Source organism: Dipodomys merriami, unplaced genomic scaffold (genome assembly GCF_024711535.1).
Source record: "Dipodomys merriami isolate MVZ:Mamm:240054 unplaced genomic scaffold, mDipMer1.0.p SCAF_33, whole genome shotgun sequence".
Lineage (NCBI taxonomy): Eukaryota > Metazoa > Chordata > Mammalia > Rodentia > Heteromyidae > Dipodomys > Dipodomys merriami.
This window is the reverse complement of record NW_027204826.1, coordinates 6478281-6506046: the sequence shown is the minus strand read 5'-3', so window position 1 is coordinate 6506046 and position 27766 is coordinate 6478281. Positions and strand designations below refer to the sequence as shown.

The 27766-nt window shown below is 46.4% G+C and overlaps 1 protein-coding gene across 2 annotated transcripts in view; it reads left to right on the top strand.

Moving 5' to 3' along the window:
* The window catches only part of Cyfip1 (cytoplasmic FMR1 interacting protein 1), a 62942-nt gene that overhangs the window by 14250 nt on the left and 20926 nt on the right, over positions 1 to 27766 (top strand). The window contains exons 2-18 of one of the 2 annotated variants that reach the window (XM_070043034.1): positions 2450 to 2572; positions 2652 to 2741; positions 3430 to 3507; positions 3755 to 3856; positions 5324 to 5505; positions 6484 to 6580; positions 6663 to 6791; positions 7799 to 7903; positions 9632 to 9723; positions 11296 to 11413; positions 12795 to 12917; positions 13828 to 13953; positions 16605 to 16771; positions 18187 to 18334; positions 19562 to 19715; positions 21996 to 22152; positions 26118 to 26214. In XM_070043034.1, the coding sequence (XP_069899135.1) occupies positions 2456 to 2572; positions 2652 to 2741; positions 3430 to 3507; positions 3755 to 3856; positions 5324 to 5505; positions 6484 to 6580; positions 6663 to 6791; positions 7799 to 7903; positions 9632 to 9723; positions 11296 to 11413; positions 12795 to 12917; positions 13828 to 13953; positions 16605 to 16771; positions 18187 to 18334; positions 19562 to 19715; positions 21996 to 22152; positions 26118 to 26214 (2082 nt within the window). In that variant the 5' untranslated portion in view covers positions 2450 to 2455. Of the gene's footprint in view, positions 1 to 2449; positions 2573 to 2651; positions 2742 to 3429; positions 3508 to 3754; positions 3857 to 5323; positions 5506 to 6483; positions 6581 to 6662; positions 6792 to 7798; positions 7904 to 9631; positions 9724 to 11295; positions 11414 to 12794; positions 12918 to 13827; positions 13954 to 16604; positions 16772 to 18186; positions 18335 to 19151; positions 19300 to 19561; positions 19716 to 21995; positions 22153 to 26117; positions 26215 to 27766 lie in introns of both variants that reach the window. The other variant, XM_070043035.1, reaches the window with a different exon arrangement.

Below are 27766 nucleotides of genomic sequence, written 5' to 3'. Positions count from 1 at the left end.
CCCGACTGGCACCGGCTGCCAGTTTCTGGCTCTGGCAGAATGCCTTTTCTGCATGGAGCACAGAGTGTTCATGATGGACAAAATCTCAGCCATTGTGGGTGGTCACCCGTCCATCAGCTAGTGAAAGGGCATGCAGCCCTGTCTGGTGATTCCACTCAGTCTCTTCTTGAATCCATGTTAGTGTGTGAGAGCTCCCCTAACAGAGTACCAGAGATGGGGCAGAAATCAGTTTGTTTGTTTTTTTTCAGTTTGCCGGGGCTGGAAATCTGAGATCCAGTTGTCCTTGGAGTTGCCTTCCCTATATCTTCACTCTTGGATTCCAGACAAGATCGTCCTACAGTGCACTCACCATAGATAGCCTCCTTTTCTGCTGTGTTCGATCATGTGCTAGCCTGCTCTGATGATGTTCCAGGCTGGATATGTGCATGTCTGTGGGCTTGAACTCAGGGCCTGGGCACTGTCCCTGAGCCTCTTTGTACTCAAGGCCAGCACTCTTACCACTTGAGCTGCAGTGCCACTTATTGGAAATATGAGTCTCGTGGACTTTTCTGCCCAGGCTGGCTCTGAACCATGATCCTCCTGAGTAGCTAGGAACTCAGGCTTGAGCCACCGGCGCCTGGCTAATTCTATGTCTTGTTATTTGGTTCTTGCTCTGTTTCTTCTTCTCACTTTTTGAAGGGGAGCTGTACTGAAGATTAGTTCCAGGAATATGCTAAGCATACAGTGTACCACTGAGTTATACCATCAGCTCCTTTTCTGCCTGCTTTTAGACTATTGGATCATTTCATAGTATTTCATTTTAATTTTATTACAAGTTACTTGTTAAAGGTTATTTGCTTTATACTATGTGTAGTTTTTTGTGTTTTTTTTGGGGGGGTGGGGGGTTCTCTCAGGATTACTAACTTTTCATAGTCCACTATTCCACTGAGAGAGAGAGAGAGAGAAAGAGAGAGAGAACATGTGTGTATGTGTATGTTGGAATTGGCACTTGAACCCGGGGCCTGGGTTCTTTAGGTGCTTAATTGGTGATTAGACTCTCAGGGATTTTCCTGCCTGGCCTGAGTTTGAACCTTGATCCTCGGATCTCAGCCTTCTCAGTAGCTAGGATTACAGGCTGCTGAGCTACTGTGCCCACCTATAAAAAGTCCTTTTTATGTCCTCTGGCTGTCTAGTTTCTGGGGAGAAATGCATGGTTGTTCCTAGAGATTTTTCTCCTCTATGATATATAATTTTTCCCTGTTTTCAAGACTTTTGTTTTTCCTTAAGCTTCAGTTTTCTGCAGCTGGGCTATGATAAGTTGGGTATGCATTTCTTTCATTTAAAATAAAAAAATTTTTGAGGGGTGTGTGTGTGTGTGTTAATCATAGGTTTTAAACTCGGGGCCTGGAAACTGTCCCTGAGCTTTTTTGCTCAATGTTAGTGCTCTACTATTGAGCCACAGCTCCATCTGTGCCTTTTGGGTGGTTAGTTGGAGATAAGAGTCTCAAGACTTTCATACCCAGGTTGGCTTCAAACCACAATCCTTAGATTTGAGCCTTCTGATTAGCCATGATTATAGGCTTGAGCCACCAGCACCTGGCCCTCGCTGATATTTTTTTTATTTATAAAGAGCAAACAATCTGGTTGGACTTCGGCTTCATTCTGCAGGTTATGGCTCGGCATTAGTTCCATTTGCACAGCTTCTGCAGTGCTGTGTGAGATCTTTGGTTGCAGAGATGTGAAGATCAAATCGCATCTGTGTTGTTTGAGGATGAGTTGGAAGTTCACGCGCAGTCGTGTGGGCTTACCCTTCTTCCCCACGCTGCACCTAGGGACTTCCCATGTGCCTGGGCCTTCTCTTTTCAGTTCTGCAGTTTGGGAGACAATTCTGACCCTACAGGGCCCCCAAGGACAGCATACCCAAGGTTCTTACCCCATCTAGCCTTGAACTTCCACTCTACCTTTGTGTTTTTGTTTGTGTGTGTGTGAGAGAGAGAGACAGAGACAGAGACCAGAGACAGTATTAGGGCTCAAATGCAGGACCAGAGAACTCTCCCTGATCTTTCTCACTCAAGGCTGGAGCCACACCTCCTTTTTTGCCTTTTGGCTGATTATTGGAGTTAAGAATCTCTGTCTTTTCTGCCCAGGCTAGCTTTGAACCAGCCTCCTGGGTAGCTTGGATTACAGGTATCACCAGTGGCACTTGGTTTGGTCCATACCACCTTTGTTGTCTGCAGCCTGGAATTAGGAAGAGATTCAGCCCTGGGCTTCCCATTCTGGCTCAGCACTGCCACCCAAGTCCAGTTCAGGATCAGAGCCAATTAAGTGCTTTCTCTCCCTTGATACTAGCCATCTCCTGGCTCACCCTGCACGCCACACCCCTACCTGTGACCGCCCTATGTATGGTCCACGTAGCCTGGCCTCTCAGTCCGCAGTGCAGCTGAAGAGGGGACTGTGAATTTTGTTCTAGTCCAGGATGGCTGCCCAGGTGACCCTGGAGGATGCACTTTCCAACGTGGACCTCCTGGAGGAGCTGCCTCTGCCGGACCAGCAGCCGTGCATTGAGCCCCCACCATCCTCGCTGCTCTACCAGGTGGGGCCTTGAACAGGTGTGGGGCCTACAGCCAGTGGCCCTGAGCTTTATGTGATCATCTGTTTTCTCTTCCCTTTAGCCAAATTTCAACACCAACTTTGAAGACAGAAATGCATTTGTCACCGGCATCGCAAGATACATTGAACAAGCCACTGTGCACTCGAGCATGGTAATGTAACTCCATTTTTTAAGTTTTTTTTAGTTTTGTGTGTGTGTGTGTGTGTGTGTGTGCCAGTACAAGTGTTTGAATTGAGAGCCTGAGGGCTATCCCTTAGCCTTTTCTGCCTAAAATTAGCACTCTACCTCTTGAGCCACAGCACCCCTTCTGGCTTTGTGTGGTTAATTGGAGATGAGAATTGTAAGGACTTCCCTGCCCCTGCTGGTTTCAAACTGTGATCCTCAGATTTCAACCTCCTTAAGGAGTTAAGATTACAGGCACCCGGCTTCCCATGTTCTCTATTCTGGATTGGGTAGGCTCTTTACTCTGAGTCCTGTGTCCTCAGTCTCAGGTCTTATAGTTTAAGCGTGAGTGGAGCTTAGACATAGTACCTGTAGTGCCTGCTCAGAGATTGCTAAGTGTCATTCATACCCCTCTCCACTCTGCAAAAGCTGTGGCCGGTGTCTGTGTGTGTGTGCGCGCGGGGTGGCGGGGGGAGGTGGTGGTGCTGCTGCTCAAGGTGGACCTGTTCCCACATCACCATCAGCCTCTTAGAAGCCTGTCTCTTGTCCCTTTAGGTTTCCTAAAGGGAGCATTAGTATGGCTTTTGGCACTTTGTCTAGATTTCAGCAATTTGGCATCTCCTATTTTCCTGTTCACCTACCTGCCTTTTTCCCCCCCCCCTCTGTGTGTCCTGCAGAATGAGATGCTGGAAGAAGGCCAAGAATACGCTGTCATGTTGTATACCTGGAGGAGCTGCTCCCGGGCTATCCCTCAGGTGCCCTGTACACCATTGCTGCCAATCCTGCGTCCACCCCCACTGGCCACACCCCCGTCTCTGCTAGGCCACACCCCCAACCTCACCAGGCCACACCCCTGGTCTCTTCCAGGCCACACCCCCACCCAATAGGCCACACCCTCACTTTCCCTCAGCCCAGCCAGTGGGAAGCCCAGCTTCAGTAAACCGGTTAGTTTCACCTGGAGTGAAGTCTCAGTGGTTTTTGTTGTTTTCCCCCTCTTCCCAGGTGAAATGTAATGAACAGCCTAATAGAGTGGAAATCTATGAGAAAACTGTAGAAGTTCTGGAGCCGGAGGTCACAAAACTGATGAATTTTATGTACTTCCAGGTAAGACAGCAAAGTAACTGGAGGAGTTCAGTGTCAGGGAGTGGGAACAGAGAATGTATAGTTAGAGCAGCCACAGTGGTGGTGGAGGGGAAGAGACTAAAGCCATCCGGGGTCTCAGCTTTACTCAGCCATTTAGAGGAAACACTTCTTCTGACTTGAGAGCGAATACTTATTTCCTTATTTCCTCCAAAGAAGCCTGTTTCCTGCCAGACCCAAGCATAATGTGGATCTGGTATTTTCAGTGTTTTTGTTTTTTACTTTTGTGCCAGCCCTGCAGCTTGAACTCAGGGCCTGGGTGCTGTCCCTAAGCTTTTTCACTCAAAGTTAGCTTTCTACCACTTGAGCCACAGCTCCACTTCCAACTCTTTTTTTTGGCAGTTAATTGGAGATGAGAATTGCACAGACTTTCTTTCCCCAGGCTGGCTTCGAACCACAATCCTCAGATGTCAGCCTCCAGAGTAGTTAGGATTACAGGTGTGAACCACTGGTGCCTGGCTGGTGGTGGGTTTTTTGATTCTCGGTCTTTCCTTGTGACCAGGGTCTCCTTTGAACCTTGGGGAGTAAAAGTGTCTGTAGAAGGGACTTACTAGTTCTGCAAAGAAGTCGTTTGAAAATCTCTAAAGATTTTTAATTGTTAGTTTGCCTTTAAAAGGAGAAAATAGAACTATTTTCAAAATTGGCAAGAGAAAAATCTCCCTTACTTTTCCACATCTGAAAGTTACAACCTCCATATATCTTAGCGTTTGGTTTTGTGTCGGTGTTGGGGCTTGACCTCTGAGCCTTACACTCACTTGGCTTTTGTGCTCCTGGCAGCCGCTTTGGCTCTTTGGTGGTTGAGATAAAAAGTCTCATTGGCTTTTTTTTCCAAGCTGGCTTTGAACTACATTTCTTCATACCCAGCTTCCTGAGTAGCTAGGATTACAGGTGTGAGCCACTGGCACCTAGCACAGTTTTGCTGAGTAATCAGCAAATTTGTAAAAGTCTGTCACTTTAGGGACATAGTTGATTACATACAAAATAATGGTTGTTACGGAGCAAATGCCTGGAAATTGCTTTATAGACAAGAGTCTCCCTGAGTTGTAAGACAGCCCTAGAGCCTTAGTTGGGGTGGAATTTTGTTTTTGGTCAGTACTAGGGCTTGAACTCAGGGCCTGGGTATTGTCCCTCAGCTTTTTTCAATCAAGGTTGGTGCTCTACCACTTGGGCCACACCTCTACTTCTGACTTTTTGCTGCTTAGTTGGAAACAAGAATCTCTTGGACTTTCCAGCCCAGGCTAGCTTTGAATTGTGATCCTCAGATCTTTAGTCTCCTGAGTAGTAAAGATTACAGGTGTGAGCCATGGGTGCTTGGCAGGGTTGGTATTTTATCAATGAATGATGGTGAATGCAGGGTTGTGCTGGAAGCAGGCTATGGATTTCATGTACCATTGACAGTGTGCCTTCTGCCTTCCCCTTTCTTCTGCTCAGAGAAATGCCATCGAGCGCTTCTGTGGGGAGGTTAGGCGTCTGTGCCATGCGGAGAGGAGGAAGGACTTTGTGTCGGAAGCCTACCTGATCACTCTGGGCAAATTCATCAACATGTTCGCCGTGTTGGATGAGCTGAAGAACATGAAGTGCAGCGTGAAAAATGACCACTCAGCCTACAAGAGGTGAGTTCCTAACCCACACAGGCTGCAGACCCACCCAGAGGAGGTCCGGTTCAGCCTTGGGCTAAAATCACCACCGTCCCTGGTTGACAGCAGTTATTTGTCAATCATGGGACTGTTATATGCACCCTACCCCGAGAAGATGGATGTGGACAAAATGCAGACCTGGCCGGGTGCCGGTGGCTCACGCCTGTAATCTTAGCTGCTCATGAGGCTGAGATCTGAGGCTCACAAGCCAGCCTGGGCAGGAAACTCGGTGAGATCTTGTCTCCAAGAAACTACTGAAAAAAGCCAGAAGTGGTGCTGTGGCTCAAGTAGTAGTGCTCTTACCTTGAGCAAAAGAAGTTCAGGGACAGTGCCCAGGCCCAGAGTTCAAGCCTCAGGACCAGCAAAAACAAAACCAAATGCAGAACTTGCTCGTTAGAATACAAGTTCTTGGCTTTGACAACAGCTGGGCCAGGAGGCAGGCAGATTCTTCACCAAACTGGGGCAGGAGTGCAGTGTGCTCTTCAGAGAAAAAGCCACCAACTCTTCTCATCTTTTGTGACTGGCATGTCCCATGGTGGCAGTGTTCAAGCATGACTCATGGGCCAGCAAGCAGATCTCCAGATCAGCTAAGCCTCAGGTTCTCTGGATAGAGGCTTCCTTTCAGAAGCTAAGAGAGTTCTTGGAGAAGAAGGCTTTTTGATGCTGTGGCAAAAGGCCTGAGGGAGTCTTAACTTTATGATGAATAGAGGTTATTTTAGCGCAAGCACCCTGGCCCATCCCCTTTGGGCTGTTCCCCTCATGGTAAGTTACAGTGGTGGAAACATTTGCAGGAGGAGCTCCTGCACTAGCCCAGACTCACGTTGAATCTCGATCCTCATATCTCAGCCTCCTGAGTAGCTGGGATTATAGCTGTGAGCCACGGGCGCCCAGCAACAAGTGTTTTTCTCTTGAGTCAGTGTGTTCATGCATTCTGAGATGGTTTTTGCATTCTAGGGCTGCTCAGTTTCTACGCAAAATGGCAGATCCACAGTCCATCCAGGAGTCGCAGAATTTGTCCATGTTCCTGGCCAACCACAACAAGATCACACAAGTAAGGCGTGGTTCTCGATGCACTGCCCATGGGCCAGGTCACCGCTGGGGCTGACATGCCCCTCTCTCTCTCTCTCTTTCAGTCTCTGCAGCAGCAGCTCGAGGTGATCTCTGGCTATGAAGAGCTCCTGGCAGACATTGTGAATCTGTGTGTGGACTACTATGAGAACAGGATGTACTTGACGCCTAGTGAGAAACACATGCTTCTCAAAGTACGTGTGTGTGGGGAGGGACAGGCGGCAGCATGGAGCAAACACAGCCGCACGCAAAGGCTGTACATCATCTTGTGGTTCCGTTGTTCTGCTATCACCATGTGTTGCTTCATGGTGCAATATGGCTGCTGGGGTTCCAGCTATCACTTCTGCATATTTTTAAATTCTCATGCTGTTAAGTATACAGACACAGCCACCCATTGACCCCAGGAGAAGATACTTAGGATGCAGAAGGTCCTGTATCAAGGATTTTCTCAGTATTAAGCTGCCTTTAGGAAAAGCTGTGTGACATCCCCCTTCTTAAAGATGTGACCCCCTAAGAATTGAATACAGTCGTCCCTACTTGTCTATAAGGAATTGGTGCCAGGACTCTTACTTGTATCAAAATCCATGGGTGCCCAAGGCCTTAGTCTGAGCATATGGTTTATGCACATTCTCTGCTTCAAATCATCTACCACCGAGCCACCTTCCCAGCTCCAGCTTACCTATGGGACATAGCAGTTCTAGATGACCCCAACTGCACTGTTTAAGGGAGTAGATTTGCTTCTTTGTTTTTTTAATAGCTGGCTTGGAAACCATCAGGCCCTTTGTAAAATGGTTTCAGTGGGGAAAACCTGAGCACCAGCTATAAAGTATCTTTTATGTGTATGTCTGTATACCGCCAGTACTAGGACTTGAACTCAGAACCTCTTACTCTCACGTAGCTTTTTTGCAAGGCCGGCACTCTGCCGCTCCAGTGACAGCTCCATTTCTGGCTTTTTGGTCGTTCATTAGAGATAAGATACTCACAGATTTTTCTGCCCAGGCTTGTTTGAATCTCTTATGTTCAGATCTCAGCCTCCTGAGTAGCTGAGATTACAAGCATGAGCCACGCGTGCCCCAATCTTAGGCACTTTGTTAAAAAGAAGAGTGACTTGGGAAGTGAAGGTTCTCCGCTGTATCAGGGTAAATCTATGTGGGTCAGTTCACAGATTTGAATGTTACTGCATTGTCTTGTGGTTTTGCAGGTCATGGGATTTGGTTTATATTTGATGGACGGAAGTGTCAGTAACATTTATAAACTTGATGCCAAGAAAAGAATAAATTTATCCAAAATTGACAAGTATTTCAAGGTGAGTTTTAGGTGTCTATGTATTTTGATATGTTTCTGTCTGATCTCTAGCACTGGGGAGAAAAATGTTTCTACTGACGTGTGCAGCTTGAATTCTTGCTTAGTGAACCCCAGCATGATTGTGATGCATGTTGGGACACCCCGGGGCTTAATCTCCCATTTGCAAAGGAGGCTGATCTCTGGTTTTTCTGCTCTGCCACATTGATTTCATGTATTTATTTATTTATTTTGTGTCTGGTTACTTGCACTCAATTTTTTTGTAGGAACCTGGATTTGCTTTTTTTTATTTTTTAATGAACTCAGGAACAGTGCCCAGGCCCTGAGTTCATGCCCTACAATGGACAAAAAGAAAAATCTCTGTAGACAGAATTATGAGAATTTTCCTCTGCGTTATTTCCTAGAAGCATTGTTCCCTTTCTCTTCTAGACCTACCATCCATCTGGAACTGGTTTCAGTGTATGGTGTGGGGTTGGGATTGACTTTCATGGCTTTTTTCCTAATTTGGAAAATACCCAGTTGACCCTGCGCCTTTGGTGCACACACCACCTACTGCTCTGTTGTTCAGCGGCCATGGTCAGGTTCTGACTTGTCCCGACCTGCAGGACGTCAACAAGGGCAGTGAACCTAAGCTAGAAGGAATGAAGGGACAAGAGACACGAAGAATGACAGCAAGATAAGGGTTCTGATCAAGCTGCAAATTTTTATTTTTTACACAGGGATATTTATATGCTTGGAATAAGGAAGCTTTTTCATTGGCTGTTAAGGAAGATTTTTCATTGGCTGTTAAGGAAGCTTTTTCATTGGCCATAGCAGCTGCAGGATGTTTGCTTAGGGCAGGATGAGGGTAGGATTCTGTAAACTCAGCCTCAAGATGTTCCAGTGAGATAGTCAAGCCTATTATGTTGAGAGACTCAACTTTTGGCTCCCTACACTGACTGGCTTGGGGATCTGACCTGTTCAGTCTTTCCTCACTCTGGGACCATACTGCCTTAACTAGGCTTCAGAGGCATGCTTATCTTGAAGAGAACCTCTTCCAGTTTTGTCCATCCAGATGTTTTTAGATGTCATCCTTTGGAGATACAATTTAGACCTTAGTTTGTAGATTTAGACATAAAAGCACTTCCTTCCAGAGTACTGATTGGGATTCCATTGAACATACAGATGGCCAGCTAGAAATAGAGCTCACTGGTAGACCTTTTGCTTAGCATGCAGAAGGCACTAGGTTTGATCCCCAACACCATTAAAAATGTGGAATAAAGCAAATAAAAACAAGATACCAAGCCTTCTAGTACATACAAGTGAGCACTTGCTCCATTCATTGAGAAAAATCTTTTTGAGGTGATGTAGCTTTACTTAGACATATTTTTAAAGTTTTTTTTATGCTATTGCAAATTGTGTCTGTAAATTTTCATCATCTACTTGATTGTTGCTATTCTTGAGAAATGAAGTTGATTTTGTGTCTGTGACTCTGTATGGACCAACAACGTAGATGAATGCTAATGTTTGAATACTTTTTCCATCTATTTTATTCTTTTTGTTCCATAGTTCATTCTTTTCAAGATGAACATAGAAGTTATTTACAGGTTTTGGTTTTTTTTTTTTTGGTTCAGTGTTTTGCAAGAGGCAGCATTCAATCCAAACTATTCACATTAGACCTTTTCTTATTATTTATGTATTTTGTGGCTAAATATCCATATGATCCTACTTTTTGTTTGTTCTTTGAATACAGCAACTTCAAGTTGTTCCACTGTTTGGGGACATGCAAATAGAACTGGCAAGATACATCAAGACCAGCGCCCACTATGAGGAAAATAAATCTCGGTAGGAGGAGAGTAAACCTGAATAGAGACCTATCTGTACCATCCTAGCAACTCTGTATGCTTGTGACTGTCGTACTGAATGAACTTAGAGTACTAATCCAAATGCCCTACATTGCAGAACTGACTATCCAATACTTTTCAATACTAGCCAGTACTTTCAATACCTTTCCACATGTCGCTATTTACATTTAAACTCATGGAAAAATCCAGTTAGATTTTTAGTTTGCTTAGGAAAGCAACCATACTTCTAGTGTTTAGTAGTTAGGGTAAGTGGATTAGCACAGATTTAGAACATTTTTATCATTCCACATGTTTCTCCTGGCTTGTAGAATGTAGAAGTGTAAAATACACTCCGTGCTTTCTAACAAACCCTGCAAACAAAGTTGTCCCCCGTGACCCTGCAAAACGTGTGTATCTTAACAGTTTTATAAAATTGTCCCCGGGTGTCTAGCCTCTTTTTTGTTTGTGTGACATCAAAGGATATTGTAAAAACCAAAACACATAGTGACTCTGATGGATTTGACAGGGAAGAGGTAGCCCACAAATCTTCCACCCTAGACAGAGAAAGTTGGCAACTTCTTTCCTTAGGGGTTTATAGCTCACTATTACATATGAACCTCAACACGCAATACTTTTTAAAATCTACTTGAGTAATAATATCTACTGATAATAGTGTATGGGTTTAGGTTGATTGGCAGCCCTACTCCCATCACCACCCATTAATATGTATTGGTTATTTTGAGATTTATTTTTCTTTTTTTGTGTGCCGGTAGTGGGGCTTGAACTCAGGACTGCATTTTGCTTGGCTTTTTCACTCAAGTTTGACACTCTTACCACTCACAGTAACACTTTTGGCTTTTTGCTGGCTAATTGGTGATAAGAGTCTCGCAGATTTTTCTTCCGGGGCTGACTTAAAACCTCGATTGTTAGATCTCAGCCTCCTGAGTAGCTAGATTTTAAGCATGAGCTACCAGTGCCCAACTGACAAAATACTTTGTTAGTCACAGGGCTTGAACTCAGGACCTGGGCACTGTCTCTGAGCTCTTTTTCACCCAAGACTAGTGCTCTACCACTTTGAGCCATAGCACCACTTCCAGTTTTCTGATGGTTCATTGGAGATAAGAGTCTTATGGACTTTCTTGCCCGAGCTGGCTTCAAACTGTGATCCTCGATCTTACCTTCCTGAGGAGCTTTGATTACAGGCGTGAGCCACCAGCACCTGGCAACAAAGTACTTTTTATTGTAGATTCCACATAGCCCATTGAGTCTTATAGTATATTTTTATTTGTATGTGCCCAGAGCAGCCTGGGGTTGCCTTTTAGCCATGGTTTTGATAGCTAATGTATCTCAGTCTGGAGTTGGGAAACCTTCTCTGTAAAGGAAGAGAGTAAATAGTTCAGTGTTATGTTCTTTATGGAGGGGGGAGGGGTTAGTTTCAGCAATTCTTTAAACATGTAAAACGATGGTATTGTTCCTCGTACTCTGCACAGTGCCCACAGCTGCCCGGGCCTGGGCAGTGCATTAGCTTGTGTCAGCCTTCCTGTGGTAACACAAGCCTCTGCCTCACACCCAGGTGGACCTGCACGTCTTCAAGCAGCAGCCCTCAGTACAACATCTGTGAGCAGATGATCCAGATCCGGGAAGACCACATGCGCTTCATCTCAGAGCTGGCGCGCTACAGCAACAGTGAGGTACTGCCCACCACGACACCACAGCCAGGGGGGAACTGGGGTCAAAAAGACTCACTTTTCAAATTTTATTCTGTCGCTGGTAATGGAGCTTGGACTTCAGGGCCTAAGCCGTGTCCCTGAGCTCTTTTGCTCAAGGTTGGTGCTCTGCCACTTGAGTCACAGCTCCATTTCAGCTTTTTGGTGGCTAATTAGAGATAAGAATTTCATGGATTTTTTTTTTTTTTTTTTAATGTGTGTGTTTGTGCCTATCCTAAGGCTTGAGCTCAGAGCCTGGGAGATGTTCCTGAGGTTTTTTTTTTTTTTTTGTTCCAGGCTGTGGGCTCCACTTCTAGCTTTTTTAGTAGTTTATTGTAGATAAGAGTCTCATGGACTTTTATTTGAACTGTGATCCTCAGATCTCAGCCTCCTGAGCAGTTAGGATTATAGGTATGAGCCACTGGTGCTGGCTTCACATTTATTTATTTATTTGTTTATTTAGTCGGTCATGGGGCCTGAACTCTGAGCCTGGGCGCTGTCCCTCAGCTCTTCAGCTCAAGGCTAGCACTCTACCACTTGAGCCATACCACCACTTGTGGCTTTTTCTGCTTATGTGGTGCTGAGGAATCAAACCCAGGGCCTCAGGCATGCAAGACAAGCATTCTACCACTGAGCCACCTTCCCAGCCCCTATTTATTTATTTTTTATTAAATGAAGTAATTTAGTAATTTAGCTAGTACAGGAGCTTAAACTCAAGCTCTGTAGGCTGTCCCTTACATTCATGGATGGCACTGTAACACTTGAGCCATAGCTCCACTTCCCGCTTTTTGGTGGTTAATTGAAATAAGAATTTCATGGGCTTTTCTGCCCCACATGGCTTCAAACTACAATCTTCAGATCTCAGCCTCCTGAGTAACTAGAAATGCAAGCCTGGGCTCCTGGCTCCTGGCTTATTTGATTCTGGCAGATCTGAAGTGGTAGCTGGCTGTATTCAGAGTTGCTATTTCCCTTTTCACTCATGATGACAACCATGCTTTCATGTGCTCATTGGCTCAGTTATAAGTCTTTTGTGCAGAATCTATTCAGGGGCCAGGCCAGTAGCTCGCTACTAGAGTGCTTGCCTACTGTGTGAAAAGCCCTAGGATCTATCTTAAGTGCTATGTGGATAAAAAGCACGGTAGTGCGTTCCTTCTTGGAACACCAGCACTCAGGAGGCAATCATGAATTGTTGGAAGAGAGCCTGGGCTACATAATGAGCCCTTTTATCAAACAAAACAAAATGTGTTGAGATCCTTTGCCCATTTTTGGATCTTTTGCACCTGTGACTTTGGGAGGGTTCCTGGAGTGGATTGCATGGATGTATAGTTTTCTCCTGATGCTCGTGCCTGTGTGCCTGTGTGCCTAGGTGGTCACGGGATCAGGCCGCCAGGAGGCCCAGAAGACAGATGCCGAGTACCGGAAGCTGTTTGACCTAGCTCTGCAGGGCCTGCAGCTGCTGTCTCAGTGGAGTGCTCACGTGATGGAAGTGGTAGGTGCTACACCAGGTGGTTTGGAGAATTTAAGGAACTAAGTGTGCAGCTACTGTCTGGTTCAGGTTAGAAGTGCTTGTCTTCTAGAATGCACCAAAAATGATTGGCTCAATGGTATTGGCTCAATGCTTTTCTTTAACAATACCTTTGATGTTAGTAAAAATTGTTTCTGGTAATATTGAGAATTATAGCATACCTTTTGGGGGGTTATATTCATCAGATAAAACGTTTTTAGAAAATAATTGGAAGATCATATGATCATTTCAAAAGAAAATTCTTTTTTTTTTTTTTTGCCAGTCCTGGAGCTTGAACTCAGTGCTTGGGCATTATCCCTGGGTTCCTTTTGCTCAAGGCTAGCACTCTACTACTGGAGCCATAGTGCTACTTCTGTGATTAATTGGAGATAAGAGTCTCATGGACTTTCCTGCCCAGACTAGCTTTGAACTGCAATCCTCAGATCTCGGCCTCCTGAGTAGCTAGGATTACAGGTGTGAGCCACCGACATCAAAAGCAAATTCTTTATTCCATTCTAATGAAATGCCTAGAGTCTCAGTCACTCAGCACACAACAGCCAGGCCATTTTGCCTGGTGTAGCTTTTCAACTTGACTTTTAACATGACTAGGGTAGAATATTTTACGTTTCTTTAGAGATATGTAGGGATATGGAGAGGGAAAGAGGATGGGAAGGGATACAATACATAATAAAAGGCTCACATTTTGATGGACTTGGCTAAGGTCCTGTGGGTCAGAACTATTGCACCACTTCAGGTTTCTCCTGCCCAGGCTGGCTTTGAACCATGATCCTCAGATCTCAACTTTTTGAGTAGCTAGATTATAGCCATGAGCCGTCAGCACCTGGTGCATTTTTTCCTTTTATGTGGAATGTCTCTCTCTTTCTGTCCATAACAGTATTCATGGAAACTCGTCCACCCAACAGACAAGTACTCCAACAAGGACTGCCCTGACAATGCTGAAGAGTATGAACGAGCCACACGCTACAACTACACGAGTGAGGAGAAGTTTGCCCTGGTGGAGGTGAGGATTCGCGCCCGCTTTCTGTGTGACTTTGGTCTCAGTCTTTGTTGGTTGGTTCCTGGGTCTGTGCTGACAGCCTGCTGTGGGCAGATCACCAGCTCCCTCATCAATGATAATCAAGGCAGGGCAGTTTTTTGGGTTAGAAGTATAAGGTGAATGAATTGGCAGTGGAATCTGCTGTGAGAAGGGAGAGCCTTTCCTAGGCTCTGGGTATTTCCTAGCCATGGTGGCCTCCAGCTGTTTGCTTTCATACTATGTGTCTCTGCTCTGCCTTCCTGGACCTATTAATGGACAAGAGTTCTTAAGTCTAGGAAGAACATTTTATAGTTGTACTTTTCCTGCCTCCTTTAAAATATCTTGGCATATTCTTTTTTTTTTTTTTTTGGTCATAGGGCTTGAACTCAGGGCCTGGGCACTGTCCCTTAGCTTTTTTTTTTTTGTTGTTGTTGTTTTTTGTTTTTGGGTCCGGTCGTGGGGCCTGAACTCTGGGCCTGGGTGCTGTCCCTCAGCTCTTCAGCTCAAGGCTAGCGCTCTACCACTTGAGCCACAGCACCACTTCCGGCTTTTTTCTTTTTGCTTATGTGGTGCTGAGGAATCGAACCCAGGGCCTTGAGTATGCAAGGCAAGCGCTCTATCACTGAGCCACCTTCCCAGCCCCTGTCCCTTAGCTTTTTAAAGAAGCTCCAGGCTAGTGTTCTACCAGTTGAGCCACAGTCTCACTTCCAGCTTTTAGTGATTAATTGGAGATAAGAGTGTCAAGGACTTCCTGCCTGGGCTGGGCTTCGAATGGTGATCCTCCTACTTGAGTCTCCTGAGTAGCTAGGATTACAGGAGTGAGCCACCAGCACCTGGCTATCTTTGTAGATTCTAAGGTCCTGAGAATAATCTACATTGTCTTCCTGGTGCTTTACTCTGCTGTATCTATGGCCTGAAGTCTCAGACATACAAAAACCACTCTTGTCATTCAGAATATTTGCATAGCTCAGAGCCCAGTGAGTTTGTAGAAGCAGGACAAGAGTCAGTCCTGAGGGTCGACCTTTCTTAGGAATGTGGAATGTGATCATTCCAGGCCCGGCTGAGTTAAGTCTTTCCTGTACAAGGGTCCAACTGGATTCTTTTGCTTGAGGAAGTCCAGTTGTCCCAATACCCAGAGTTGAAAAGATACTTTTCCCCATTGAAATGTTTTGGCATCCTATAAAAATCAGTGGACTAAAGTCAGGCACCAGTGGCTCATGCCGGTAATCCTTATAACTCTGGAGGCTGAGATCTGAGGATCATAGTTCAAAGCCATCAAGAAAGTCCATGAGACTCTCATCTCCAATTAACCCACAAAAAGCCAGAAGTGGAGCTAAGGCTGGTAGAGCATCAGACTTGAATGAGAAAACTCAAAGAGACAGTGCCCAGGCCCTGAAGTCGAATCCAATACCTGCAAGCACATACATGAACACAAGCAAACCACATCACTAGATTGTAAATGCGAGAGCTTATTTCTAGATCCTTAATTCTAGCCCACTGACAGACTATATGTCCTAAAATGATCCATTATCATAATCTAAAATTTTGAATTGTGGTTAAGTTTCCCTTTTTCATTGTTAATCTAATAATCCATGTCTTATTTGTGTATTTGGTTAATACTGCTGGGCATCTGTCAAACTTTTAGTTATGAAACAGTTTTTGTCTCATTAATTCAAATATTTATACATTTGTTTCTTTTAGGTATTTTAATTTTTTTGAAAAGGCATGGTGAGCATTGGATATTACTTTCAGACTTTCATATTTATCTGAAGCTGTAGTTTCAGCTTTTAGCCTTCTCCTTTCTCTACCTCTGAATTATGTAGTATTTTCATTTTCATTCAACTAGAGTTTCCCCATTTGCTTGTTTTAAATAGGTGATTCCTTTTTTTTTTTCCCCTTTCAGTTTTGATTCAAAAAGCAAAATAAAGTCACCAGGCAATTCTCCAAAGGAGACACAACAAAACTTTACCCACCCGGGATGACTCACACCTACAATCCTCTACTTAGGAGGCTGAGATCTAAGGGTGGCAGTTTGAGGCCAGCCAGGGCAGGAAAGTCTTTGAGACTCTTATCTCCATTTAACCACCAGAAAACTGGAAGTGGAGCTGTGATTTAAAGTGGTAGAGTGCTAGCAAAAAAGTTCAGCGACAGAGCCCAGGCCCTGAGTTCAAGCCCACAACCACTAACAACCACAAAAATCAAACATGAAACAAAAAAACAAACACCTAACCAGCAGGTCAGGGAAGTGAGTGGCATTGAGACAGTCAGGATCAGGGTCAGACTCAAAGCAGCTTGCTGCATTTTCTTCCAGGCATATTTATCCAGAGCTCCTTATTGCTTAACAAGTAGAATGTTAGCTACAGGGTCTTTTGTCATAGTCTTGTGTGATACTTAACTTTCCAGCCGCCTTCTTAAATCTTCTCCCTTTGAAAGTCATGATGGTGAAACTGCTCTGTTTGAGTCAGATGCATCTGATGAGATTAGATGTTGGCTCAGGCAGACAATCTCCCAGCTGCTACTCAGAGAATGGGAGTAATAGGATAGCCAGATGCATTGTGGGAAGAAGGTGACATCCCGCTGAGCTGGGAAAGCCTGTCTGTGTTTCCTTCCCCCACTGAAAGCCATGTCCTTGGCAGGTGATCGCCATGATTAAAGGCCTGCAAGTGTTGATGGGCAGAATGGAGAGCGTGTTCAACCATGCCATCCGGCACACCGTTTATGCAGCTCTCCAAGACTTCTCCCAGGTGACCCTTAGGGAGCCACTGCGACAGGCCATCAAGAAGAAGAAGAATGTCATCCAGAGGTCAGCCTCCTGCATTCATCTGGTGTACTAATAATAATCATCTTAAAAGGAAGTTGACAGCCAGGTGCTGGTGGCTCACGCCTGTAATCCCAGCTACTCAGGAGGCTGAGAGCTGAGGATCATGGTTCAAAGCCAGCCCACGCAGGAAAGTCCATGAGACTCTTACCTCCCATTAACTACCTGGATATGGTGCTGTGGCTCCAAGTGGTTGAATGCTAGCCTTGAGCAACAGAGCTCAGGGACAGCGCCCAGACTCTGAGTTCAAGTCCCATGACTGGCAAAAAAAAAAAAAAAAAAAGAAGCCTGGGTCTATGCACCATTAAGTGCCCTGTCAGGGATCAGGATTCAGAACAACTCCAGGCCCAGCTTCATTCAGCCCAGTCCTCAATCCCATAATGAATCTCTGGGTCAGAGCCAGCATGACCTCAGCCAGTCAGCCTTCCTAGGTTGGCTCCACCAGATAGGAGCCAACAGGGGAGCCGTGCCTTTGTGTTGACCAGCTTCGTCCTCACACTGGATGACAGCCCAGGGAAGCTAGACCCTGCCCCAGCATGGCCCTTGGGAGAGCCAGAACTCAATGAGGCAGAATCCAGCCCTGATCCTTAAGCATGGGGGGTTAACCTCTCAGCCTAGATACCTTCCAGGCGGTCTCAGCACCATGCCCGCAGTTTCTGAGAACCAGCCCACTTTCTCCAGCTACCAGCCTCCTCTAAGCCAGTTCTTCAGTAACGTTTTCTCCTACCCTCTTTGCCTGAGGTAGCTTGTAAGGTGAGCAAGGGGCTCCGGCGAAGGCAGTCAGCACAGAGATGGATACCTTCCAGCAGTTTCCTCATACAGATGAAGCACCATTACTCTCCTGTCCCATCGAGGCATGCTTAGGCTGGTGGGAAATCTGAGATCCTGAGATCTTAGATGCCAGGCTCAAAGACGCTACAATCTCCCATGCATCCAGGAGAAGGCACTTGAATAGAGAAAAAAAACCACTTCTTTTTTTTGTTTTTAAGATCGCCTCTTACAAGGTCACATTCCCGATGAGTCTGGACACATGCGCAGTTCCGTTGGTGACATCTCATTCCCATAGGAACTCAGGACCAATCAGCTGCAGGCAGATGGCACCCAGTTCAGGGTGGGCGTTGCCATCTTCTCCCTGCCCTCAGCATGACTCAGGGCCACCTGTGTGTGTGTTCAGGAAATAAAAACACTGGTTTCTGGCTTCATCTAAGTTGCTGCTTCTGCGAATAGTCATGTTTCCAAGAATATAGTTTTATGCTTTCCATTTCAGGTTGAAATAGATTATTTTTCACATCCCCACCACCACCCCCAGAAGAGATTATTTATGCTTTGTTCCTGGCAGTTCTGAGAGCCTGTGTGTCATGGTACAGGCCCTCCCCTGATCACTGGATGGGTCTCTTCAGTGTCTTGCAGGCCATCAGAAAGACAGTGTGCGACTGGGAGACAGGACATGAGCCCTTCAATGACCCAGCGCTGCGGGGTGAGAAGGATCCCAAGAGTGGCTTTGACATCAAAGTGCCACGCCGTGCTGTGGGACCCTCCAGCACACAGGTTCTCAGGCCTTCTACCTTCTACCTGGGCTGGAGTAGGGGGTGGGCGGGGTAGGCGGGACTAGAGTAAAATGACATCACCGCTGTCTACTCAGACCAATCCCATTCTGCTGTGGCTCGTCTATTACACCACCACCACCCGCCACACGTGCGCCCCCCCCCGCCCCCCCAAGTAAATCTGGGACTTGGGTTGAGACAGCTTTGTGATTCTCTAGTTGGTTCATCGACCTTCAGAAGTGAATTGTCTCCATTGCCTTCCAGTCTCCCAAGATAACAGATCAAAACACCCGGATTTACCTATTTACCTGGTGTTCCTTGGTGGTGGTTTAAAATGAATGTACAGTTGTCATTCTTACGTTGCATCTACAAATGAGCACTCCTGCAGACGGAGCCATGGGAGACGGTGCCACTTTGCTTTCCTGTATCATGGCCGGAAGCCACCTTTACTGTCTTCTTTCTCTTAATGTGTCCAAGCCTTCTTTAAAGTGCTTCTCCCTGACTCTTAATACTTGATTTAATACACCCCTCTACTTTTTTTTTCTGGGACCTGGTATATTTTACTCCTCTCTCTATTGGAGGCTTTACAATCTCTTCTGTCAGTCTTCGAGAAAGTTCACCGGTAAAGCACGTGGTTGGCTCGTGATGTCAGGAGGAAGCCACTTGGCCCATTCTTTGGGGATGACCCCTCCAGGGGTCGCTCCTTCCCAACTCTGTCCCGTGAATCCGTTCCCCATGTCTCCCACCCAGGCATGTGTGTCATGTGACTAACGGCTTTCTCCCACCTCTCCCTCCCTGTCTGTCTGTCTGTCTGTGTCTAGCTCTACCTGGTGCGCACCATGGCGGAGTCCTTGAGCTCTGCCGAGCTGCTCAGGCAGCTCAAGTCTCTGGGCATGGAAAGGCTCTTGCATGTGGTAAACGCGTTTCTGAGGCAGTCCTACACCTACCCACCTCTTTTAACCTTTAGTGGTAAGACACCTTTGTTCTTCTGCTCGATGGTTATGACACGGAGGTGAACTGCTCCGCTACAAGTTCTCCCTCCCAAGAAGCAGCAGCCTAGCCGCTTAGGCCCCGCCCACATCTCCCCGGAAAACTCTGCCTGGCGCTCTCGTTTGTGAGGAGCATTGGGGACGTAGCGGAGCAGTCCTTCTCTCGTGGTTTATCTGAGGTCGGCGTAACTAATGTACCATGTGTATTCTCTCCCCACCGATGTTTGCCTCGGATAACACAGCTGTACATGGTGAGAACTATGCTAGAGTCCCTCATTGCAGACAAAAGTGGTTCCAAGAAAACCTTGAGAAGTAGCCTTGAGGGGCCCACCATATTGGACATAGAAAAATTTCATCGAGAATCATTCTTCTACACTCACTTGATAAATTTCAGTGGTAAGAGACAGTGCTGAGCAGAGTCTTGGCTGGGCATGTTCTAACAACTGCTAACACCACGTAGGATGCTTCTGCCTGACCGTTCCTTGCCCCAGTCCTTCCAGGCCACCCCTACGGTGACCTGTCCTAACCTTTGTGGTGGTGGCCAGATGTCCCAAGGTTCCCTCAGATGCTCTATCCTTGACCTCCGCCATGACCTCCATGGGACTTGGCCCCACAGGACAAGGACCATGGAGCTGTGGCTGCAACCATGGGGCTGTGGCCGGCCTTGCAGCCTGAATATGAAGTCTTTCAATCCACAAGGGGTCCAGAACATAGGCAAACGAACAAAACTCATCATCCAAGTATGGATAAGTCGTAGAAACAGCGCCCCCTGCAGGCAAGGATGTGGAAAGTGGCACAGGGCCCTGAATCAAGCGAGTCCCCCGTTTGGGTGATACACAGCTACCTCCACCTGGCACTGGTGGGTATCGTCTGCCTGTGGTCCTCCTTGAGCCATCTGAGTGCTTTGCTCAGCGTGAGAGCCCCCTGTGGCTTGGCTGCAGTGCTGAAGGTATCAGCTATTAGTTCCAAGGAAGGACAGAACCTTCTGTTATGGTTTCAGGGTTGTTTTTTCTAATCTGTCTTTAGTTTTGCATTAGCCTAACTCCCTCACGTCCCACATGTACATTCAATACTGCATCCGAGACATGGGTGTTTTTCTCAGGGAAATCAAGTCCAAGTTGAGTATCCCTTGTCAGAAATGGGAAATGTTTCCTGTGATGAATATTTTAGTAACATTTACACATACAGCATGGGAGATCTTGGGGATGGGACCCGTGTACTTCATACACACAGCATGAAGGTAATTTTATAGAGTTGTGCACTGCCTAACAGCATCTCGATCTCAGCACCTTCCTAATTATGGTCCTATAGGATTTCATCACTTACTAATACAAAGTGTAATTGTCTTCACTTGTGAGTACACACATTTCTAGTATCTTCCCATTAAGCCACATGAGACTATACAGTTTTTTTTTTTTTTTGCTTTCTGCTGGCCCCAGGGCTTGAACTCCAGGCCTGGGCACTGTTCTTGAGCTTTGTGGCTCAAGTCTAGCATGTTTTACTACTTGAGCCACACCTCCACTTCCAGCTTTTTGGTAGTTAATGGGACATAAGAGTCTCACAGATTTTGCTGCCCAGGCTGGCTGCTTTGAACTGTGATCCTCAGATCTCAGCCTCTTGAGTAGCTTAGGATACAGGTGTGAGCGATTGGTGCCTGGATTATGCAGTATTCTGTGGGTGCATGTATTTTGACTTAAGCCATCACATAAGATCAGGTTTGGAATGTTCAACTTATGCATAAATTAGAGCATAAAGACTTTCAGACTTAGCTCAAGTCTGTAATACTAGCTACTTGGGAGGCAGATATGGAGGAACCTCAGTTTGAAGCCAGCTCAGACCTCTCCCCCAAAAATGTTTGAAAGACACCATCTTTTTTTTCTTTGGTTGGTCATGGGGCTTGAACTCAGTGCTTGGGCACTGTTTCCGAGCTTTGTCGCTCAAGACTAGTGCTCTACCACTTTGAGCCATAGTTCCACTTCTGGTTTTCAGTGGTTAATTGGAAATCAGACTCTTACAGACTTTCCTGACCGAGCTGGCTTTGAATAGCCATCCTCAGATCTCAGCCTCCTGAGTAGCTAGGATGACAGGTGTGAGCCATTAGCACCTAGCTAAGACCCTATCTTTTAACTGTATCTTTCAAAGGCATGGCAGAATTTTCACCTGCCATCTCAGCAATCCATGAAGTGCCAACAAGAGGATTACAGTCCAATCCAGCCTGTACATAAAGTGACCCTATCTCAAAATAAACTAACACAGAGCTGGTAGAGTGGCTCAGTGGTGGGTTAGAATACCTGCTTAGTTCAACCCTCAATACTAACCAAAAAAAAAAACAGTTTCAGATGACGGATACTCAATCTTTGTCTTGTTTTCACTTGTCCCTTTTCCCCTGATGCTGCTGAGGAAGGCTGAGTTGGTCCCTGCTGGTGGGTGGGCACTGGCTGCTCAGAATACACAGGGCCCGCCCACATGGCTGCACGTGTAGCCACACCCGTCCTGATCCTGTCTGTCCTGTGAGGCACAGGGTGACCCCTCCCCGCTCATGTCCACGCTGCATGGCTCACAGCTAATCATGAAGGAGCCAGTGCCCCGCACAGAGCTCCCCCTGTAGCCTCTTCTGTGCTGAATGATTTTGTCTGTGTGTGGAAAATGACATGATGTTATTTTGACTCTTTCAAGAAACATTGCACCAGTGCTGTGACCTTTCACAGCTGTGGTTCCGGGAATTCTTCCTGGAGCTCACCATGGGCAGAAGGATCCAGTTCCCTATCGAGATGTCCATGCCATGGATTCTGACTGACCATATCCTGGAGACCAAGGAGGCGTCCATGATGGAGTGAGTGATTGAGCGCATGTGAGACGTGAGCTTGGAGGAGAGCTGGGTCTATTTGCATTCCTTGATGATTTGAAAAATGGAAAGGAATCGTGTCTATATTTAGCTAAGAATTTTTGTATAGCTGGGTGCCAGTGGCTCATCCCTGCAATCCTAGCTACTCAGGAGGCTGAGATGTGAGGATCACAGTTTGAAGCCATCCAGGGAAGGAAAGTTCAGGAGACTCTTATCTCCAGCTAACTACCAAAAGCTGCAAGTGGAGCTGTGGCTCAAGTGGTCGAGCACTAGCCTTGAACACAAAAGTTCAGGGACCATGCCCAGGCCCTGAGCTCAAGTCCCAGGACTGTCGTGCGCATGTGCTCGCGCGCGCGCGCGCGCACGCACACACACACACACAGTAGAGCTCTAGCCTTGAACACAAAAGTTCAGGGACCATGCCCAGGACTGGCGCGCGCGCACGCGCACGCGCACGCACACACACACACACACACACTCACACACACCAAAGAGGCCATGTTCAGATACTGATTGAAAGGGCCCTCACCGAGCGTCCATTTCTTACCAAGTAATATGCAACTATTGGGTACTGATAAGCAGGAAAGTCAGTTAAAGCTTTCCAGATTGTATAACACAGGTAGCTAATTTTGGGATGTAGTAGTTCATGCCTATAATTCCAGCTACTCAGGAGGGAGATGAGGAGAATCACAGTTCAAGACCAGCAGGGTACAAAGTTAGTGAGAACCTCCACCAACAAGCCAGGCATGGTCATGCATGCTTGTACTCCCAATTTGCAGGATGTATAAATAGGAAGATCAAAGTCTGAGCCCAGCCCTCTGCAAAAGCACTATACTTTGCCCCCCAAAATACCTACAGCAAGAATAAAAATGACGAGTTGGGGGCATGGCTCAAGTGATAGAGTACATGCCTAGCAAGGACAACGCTCTGAGCTCAAAATCTTAGTACCCCCCCCTCAAAAAAAAGAAAAGAAAAGAAAAACAATTTTATAGCTTTGGGTGGAAATCAGCTCAGGCAGTAGAACTGGTTAAGTTCCTGCTTCACAAGTCTGAATTAGGGAGATGAAATGAGGCTGGGTCTTGTAATGCCAGTGCCTTCATGAATGTGGCTGTCAGAAATACCCTACTCCTTCCCCTCCCCAGCCTGGCTGCTTAGGGGGCCCACCCAGGCCCACATGGAATTGGGAAAGGAAGCTTTGTTTTAGGTTTCAGAAGTCTGTGCCAGAGCAGTAGGGTAATCTCTCAGAATAAAAACAGGAGTATCGCTGGGCTCAAGTGGTTCACACCTGTCATCCTAGCTACTTAGGAATCTGAGATTGAAGGATCATGGTTCAAAGCCAGCCTGGGCAGAAAAATCCCCATGAGATTCTTACCAACCACTCAAAAACTGGAAGTGAAGCTGTGGTAGAAAGTAGTAGAGCACTAGCCTTGAGCAAAAGAGCCAAGGGACAGTGCTCAGACCTTGAGTTCAAGCCCCACAACCCTCTACCCCCATCCCACCCCCAAAATTAGGATTCTCCTTTGAACAATTTGAGACAGGGCAGCAAGACACTTTTTTGCGAGTCAGTCCAGCAGGTTCTTTGCTGTGCCTAGACATTGGTTAGGACAGTGGCTGTTCGTGTGGTCTGGAGTGGCCATCAGTTCATTCTGTAGCAGTGGGATTCTGAGCAAGACCAGCGCTCACGTTAGAAGCCTTTGTTCACCTTAAAGCTACCTTTCTACTTGGGCCTGCTTCCTCCTACAGTGTCTCCTGAGGCCTCTGGCCCACTGCTTTTATCTCCACTCAAGTTGGGAGAGATGGGCTGGGCACCAGGAGCTCACACCTGTCATCATAGCCATTTAGGAGGCTGATATTTAGAGGATCACAGCTCAAGGCCAACCTGGACTAGAAAATCTGCTAGACTCCATCTCCAGAGTAAATAGCAAAAAGCAGAGCTGGAGATTTGGCTCATGTTATAGGTCTAGGTTAGTGAGGGCAAAGCTCTATTTTAAACCTTAGTATCTCCATATAAAAGGAAAGAGGAAGAGAAACTGTGGCTCAAGTGGTAGAGTGCCAGGCCTGAGTTCAAGCCACACACACACACACACACACACACACACACACACACACACACACACACACACACACACACACACACACACACACACACACACACACACACACACACACACACACACACACACACACACACACACACACACACACACACACACACACACACACACACACACACACACACACACTTTTAACTGGGCTTCTGTGGCAAATACTTACAATCCCAGCTATTCAAGAGGCTGGGATCTGAGAATCACAGTTCAAGACTAGCCCAGGCAGAAAAATCTGTGAGATTCTTATCTCCAAATAACCACCAAAAAGCCAAAAGTGGTGCTGTGGCTTACTTAAGTGGTACAGCACCCGTTTTGAGTAGTAAAAGCTAAGAAATATTGCTTAGGCCCTGAGGTCAAGCCCCAACACCTGCACCCCCCCCCCAAAAAAAAAAAAAAAGAGAAAGAAAATGGAAAGAGAAAAAAAACATGAATGTGAGAGAGCTGAGCTTTCAACCAGGGCTCAACACTGGCCATATTTGTGGTCATTTGTTGGGTCAAGAACATTCAGCATTCACCCATCTTACAAAAGTCAGTTCATTCATAAAATAATTGTTTTGATTTACTTTTTTTTTTTTTTTTTTTTGGTCTCTTGTGGGGCCTGAACTCTCGGCTTGGGCACTGTCCCTCAGCTCTTCAGCTCAAAGCTAGCACTCTACCACTTGAGCCACCGCGCCACTTATGGCTTTTTCTGTTTATGTGGTACTGAGGAATTGAACCCAGGGCCTCATGCATGCAAGGCAAGCACTCTACCACTGAGCCACCTTCCCAGTCCCCTTGATTTACTTTTTTAAATTGGCACATAATAATTGTATTTATGGAGCACCTATGTTACATTGACACACATAATATGTTATGGAGTGATCAAGTTGGGGTAATTAGTATGTCCATTATTACAGATAGTTATTTCTTGGTAGTGAAACACTAAAAAGATTTTTTTTTTCTCCTCGTGCTAATAGGGCAGAGCTGAACTTTGTGCTCTTACTTGGCTTTTTCACTCAAGGCTGGTGCTCTATCACTTGAACTACACCTCCATTTCCAGCTTTTTGCTGATTGGAGATAAGAGTCTCATGGACTTTCCTGCCTTGACTGGCTTCACCACAATTCACAGATCTCAACCTTCTGAGTAGCTAGGATTACAGGCGTGAGCCACTGACACCTGGCCCTCTTTAAGCTATTTTATACTATCCATTACATTGTTTTAAATTATGTACTATGTTAATAATCCACATACTATGCCATGGATTCTCAGAACTTAATTTTGTTGCCCAAAAACTATACTCAGTACTTGTGATAAAAGACATTTGCTAAAAAAAAAAAAAAAAAGACATTTGCTGGTCACTGGTGGCTCACACCTGTTATCCTAGCTACTCAGGAGGCTGAGATATAAGGATCGTGGTTCAAATCCAGCCAAGGCAGGAAAGTGTGAGATTCTTATCTCCAATTAACCAGCAAAAAGCCCGAAGTAGACCTGTGGCTCAAATGGTAGAACAGTTATCCATGAGCACAAAAGCTCAGAGGAAGGGTCCAGGCCCTGAGTTGAAGCCCGAGGACAAAACCAAACAACCTTGCAAGCGTAATAAATGAGATGGGTATGGCCTTTCTGAACTTGTTCCTCCTGTGAGATTGACACCCAGCTAACCCCAGGTTAACTGACCCCAACTTCCCAGGTGTGTGGCCGCTCCTGGAAGGCACGGCTGCCTGTAGCGCTACAGGAATAGATTTGTTAAACCGAGTGAGAAATTGCCTTGCTCAGGTGAGAGCTGCATTTCTCTGTGAGCAGGGACTGTGAGGTCTCTAACGCGGTGGTGTTGGAGGCCAGGAAGTGACGGCTGCCCCCTCCCGCAGGTACGTCCTCTACTCGCTGGACCTGTACAATGACAGCGCCCACTACGCCCTCACCAGGTTCAACAAACAGTTTCTCTACGACGAAATCGAGGCTGAGGTGAGGGTCCGTTCATGGAATCTCCTGTTCAGTGTCCTGTCTCTGACTACCAATGAACTTGAACTTGCTTTAAAATTCAAAGCAGAGGGCTACAGCCATGGCCTAAGTGGTAGGTAGAAAGTCTGCATAGCAAGCACCAGGCCTTAAAGAATCAGGTGGGCTGGGCACTGGTGGCTCACACCTATAATCCTAGCTACTCAGGAAGCTGAGAACTGAGGATCATGATTCAAAGCCAGCCCATGCTGGAAAGTCTGTGAGACTCTTATCTACAGTTAACCATTTATAAGACGGAAATGGAGCTGTATAGCCCAAGCGGTAGAAAGCTAGCCTTGAGCAAAAACTCAGGAACAGTGCCCAGGCCCTGAATTCAGTCCCCACAATCAGCACACACACACAAACAAAAGATAGAAGAACTCCTCCTCCACAAACCGATCCTTGCTTCTGGGCATCCTGTCTTCTCATAAAAACCACCTAGCAGTGTGTACACAGTTCAGGGAACATGTATTGCATTCCCAAGTCAATACAGGTAGAGCAAAGGACTCCAGCTGCTCAACCTGTGGATCTTAGCTTCCCCCGCCTCTCATTACCCAGCTCCTCAACGCCCTATTATGGTTCCAGTGGTTGTGGTAGTGTTACCCTAAGTACAAGGAAGGTTACCAATTATAGGGATTTGATTTTTTTTACTGGATACTCTCATGCACTATGTGTAAGGTCCGCTCCTGGATGGTGAGCAGACTCCACCCTCCTCCCAGCAAAGTCTCCACCCAGTACCTGTGTTACCTAGGCAACTGGCACACCTGGAAGAGGTCACATCTGCATCCGCTGAGGTCACATCTGAATTTGATGTGGCCACACCTTTCTCCGCCCATACCCTAGATAAGACCTAGCCCAGGCCCAGATGCTCTCTTTTCCAGCTCTTTCTTTCCCAGCTGTCTCCCAGCTCTCTTTCAGCTCTTTCCCAGCTCTCTTTCTTTCCCAGCTCTTTCCCAGCTCTTCCCCAGCTCTTTTCCCAGGTCTTTCTCAGGCCTTTCCCAGCTGCGTGGAGTGCCAACAGGGCCTGGTGCCAGCTGGAATGATGAATAAACCTACCCCTTACCTGAATACCACATGCGTGGGGTGGTTCTTACTCAGTCACCTCTTTTTAAAAACCTAACACTATGCATCCATCCCAGTTTCAGAGGAAACTCCTGATAGCCGGGCGCTGGTGGCTCACACCTGTTCCTAGCTACTCAGGAGGCTGAGATCTGAGGATCACAGTTCAAAGCTAGCCCAGGCAGGAAAGTGTGAGATTCCTTATCTTCAATTAACCTCTAGAAAACCGGAAGTGGTGCTGTAGCTCAAGCAGTAGAGTGCTAGCCTTGAGCAAAAGAGCTCAGGGACAAGCACCCAGGTCCTGTCAAGCCCCACCACTGACAAAAAAAGAAAGAAAATGTCTCCTGAGAAGCATAGCTAGAGGCAGGAGCTACCCGGGTGTGGGATCCCTGGCAGTGCATCCCTGCCCACCACCAGGAGCTCACAGTAAAAAAATACTTCTTCATGTTTATTTTCGTGT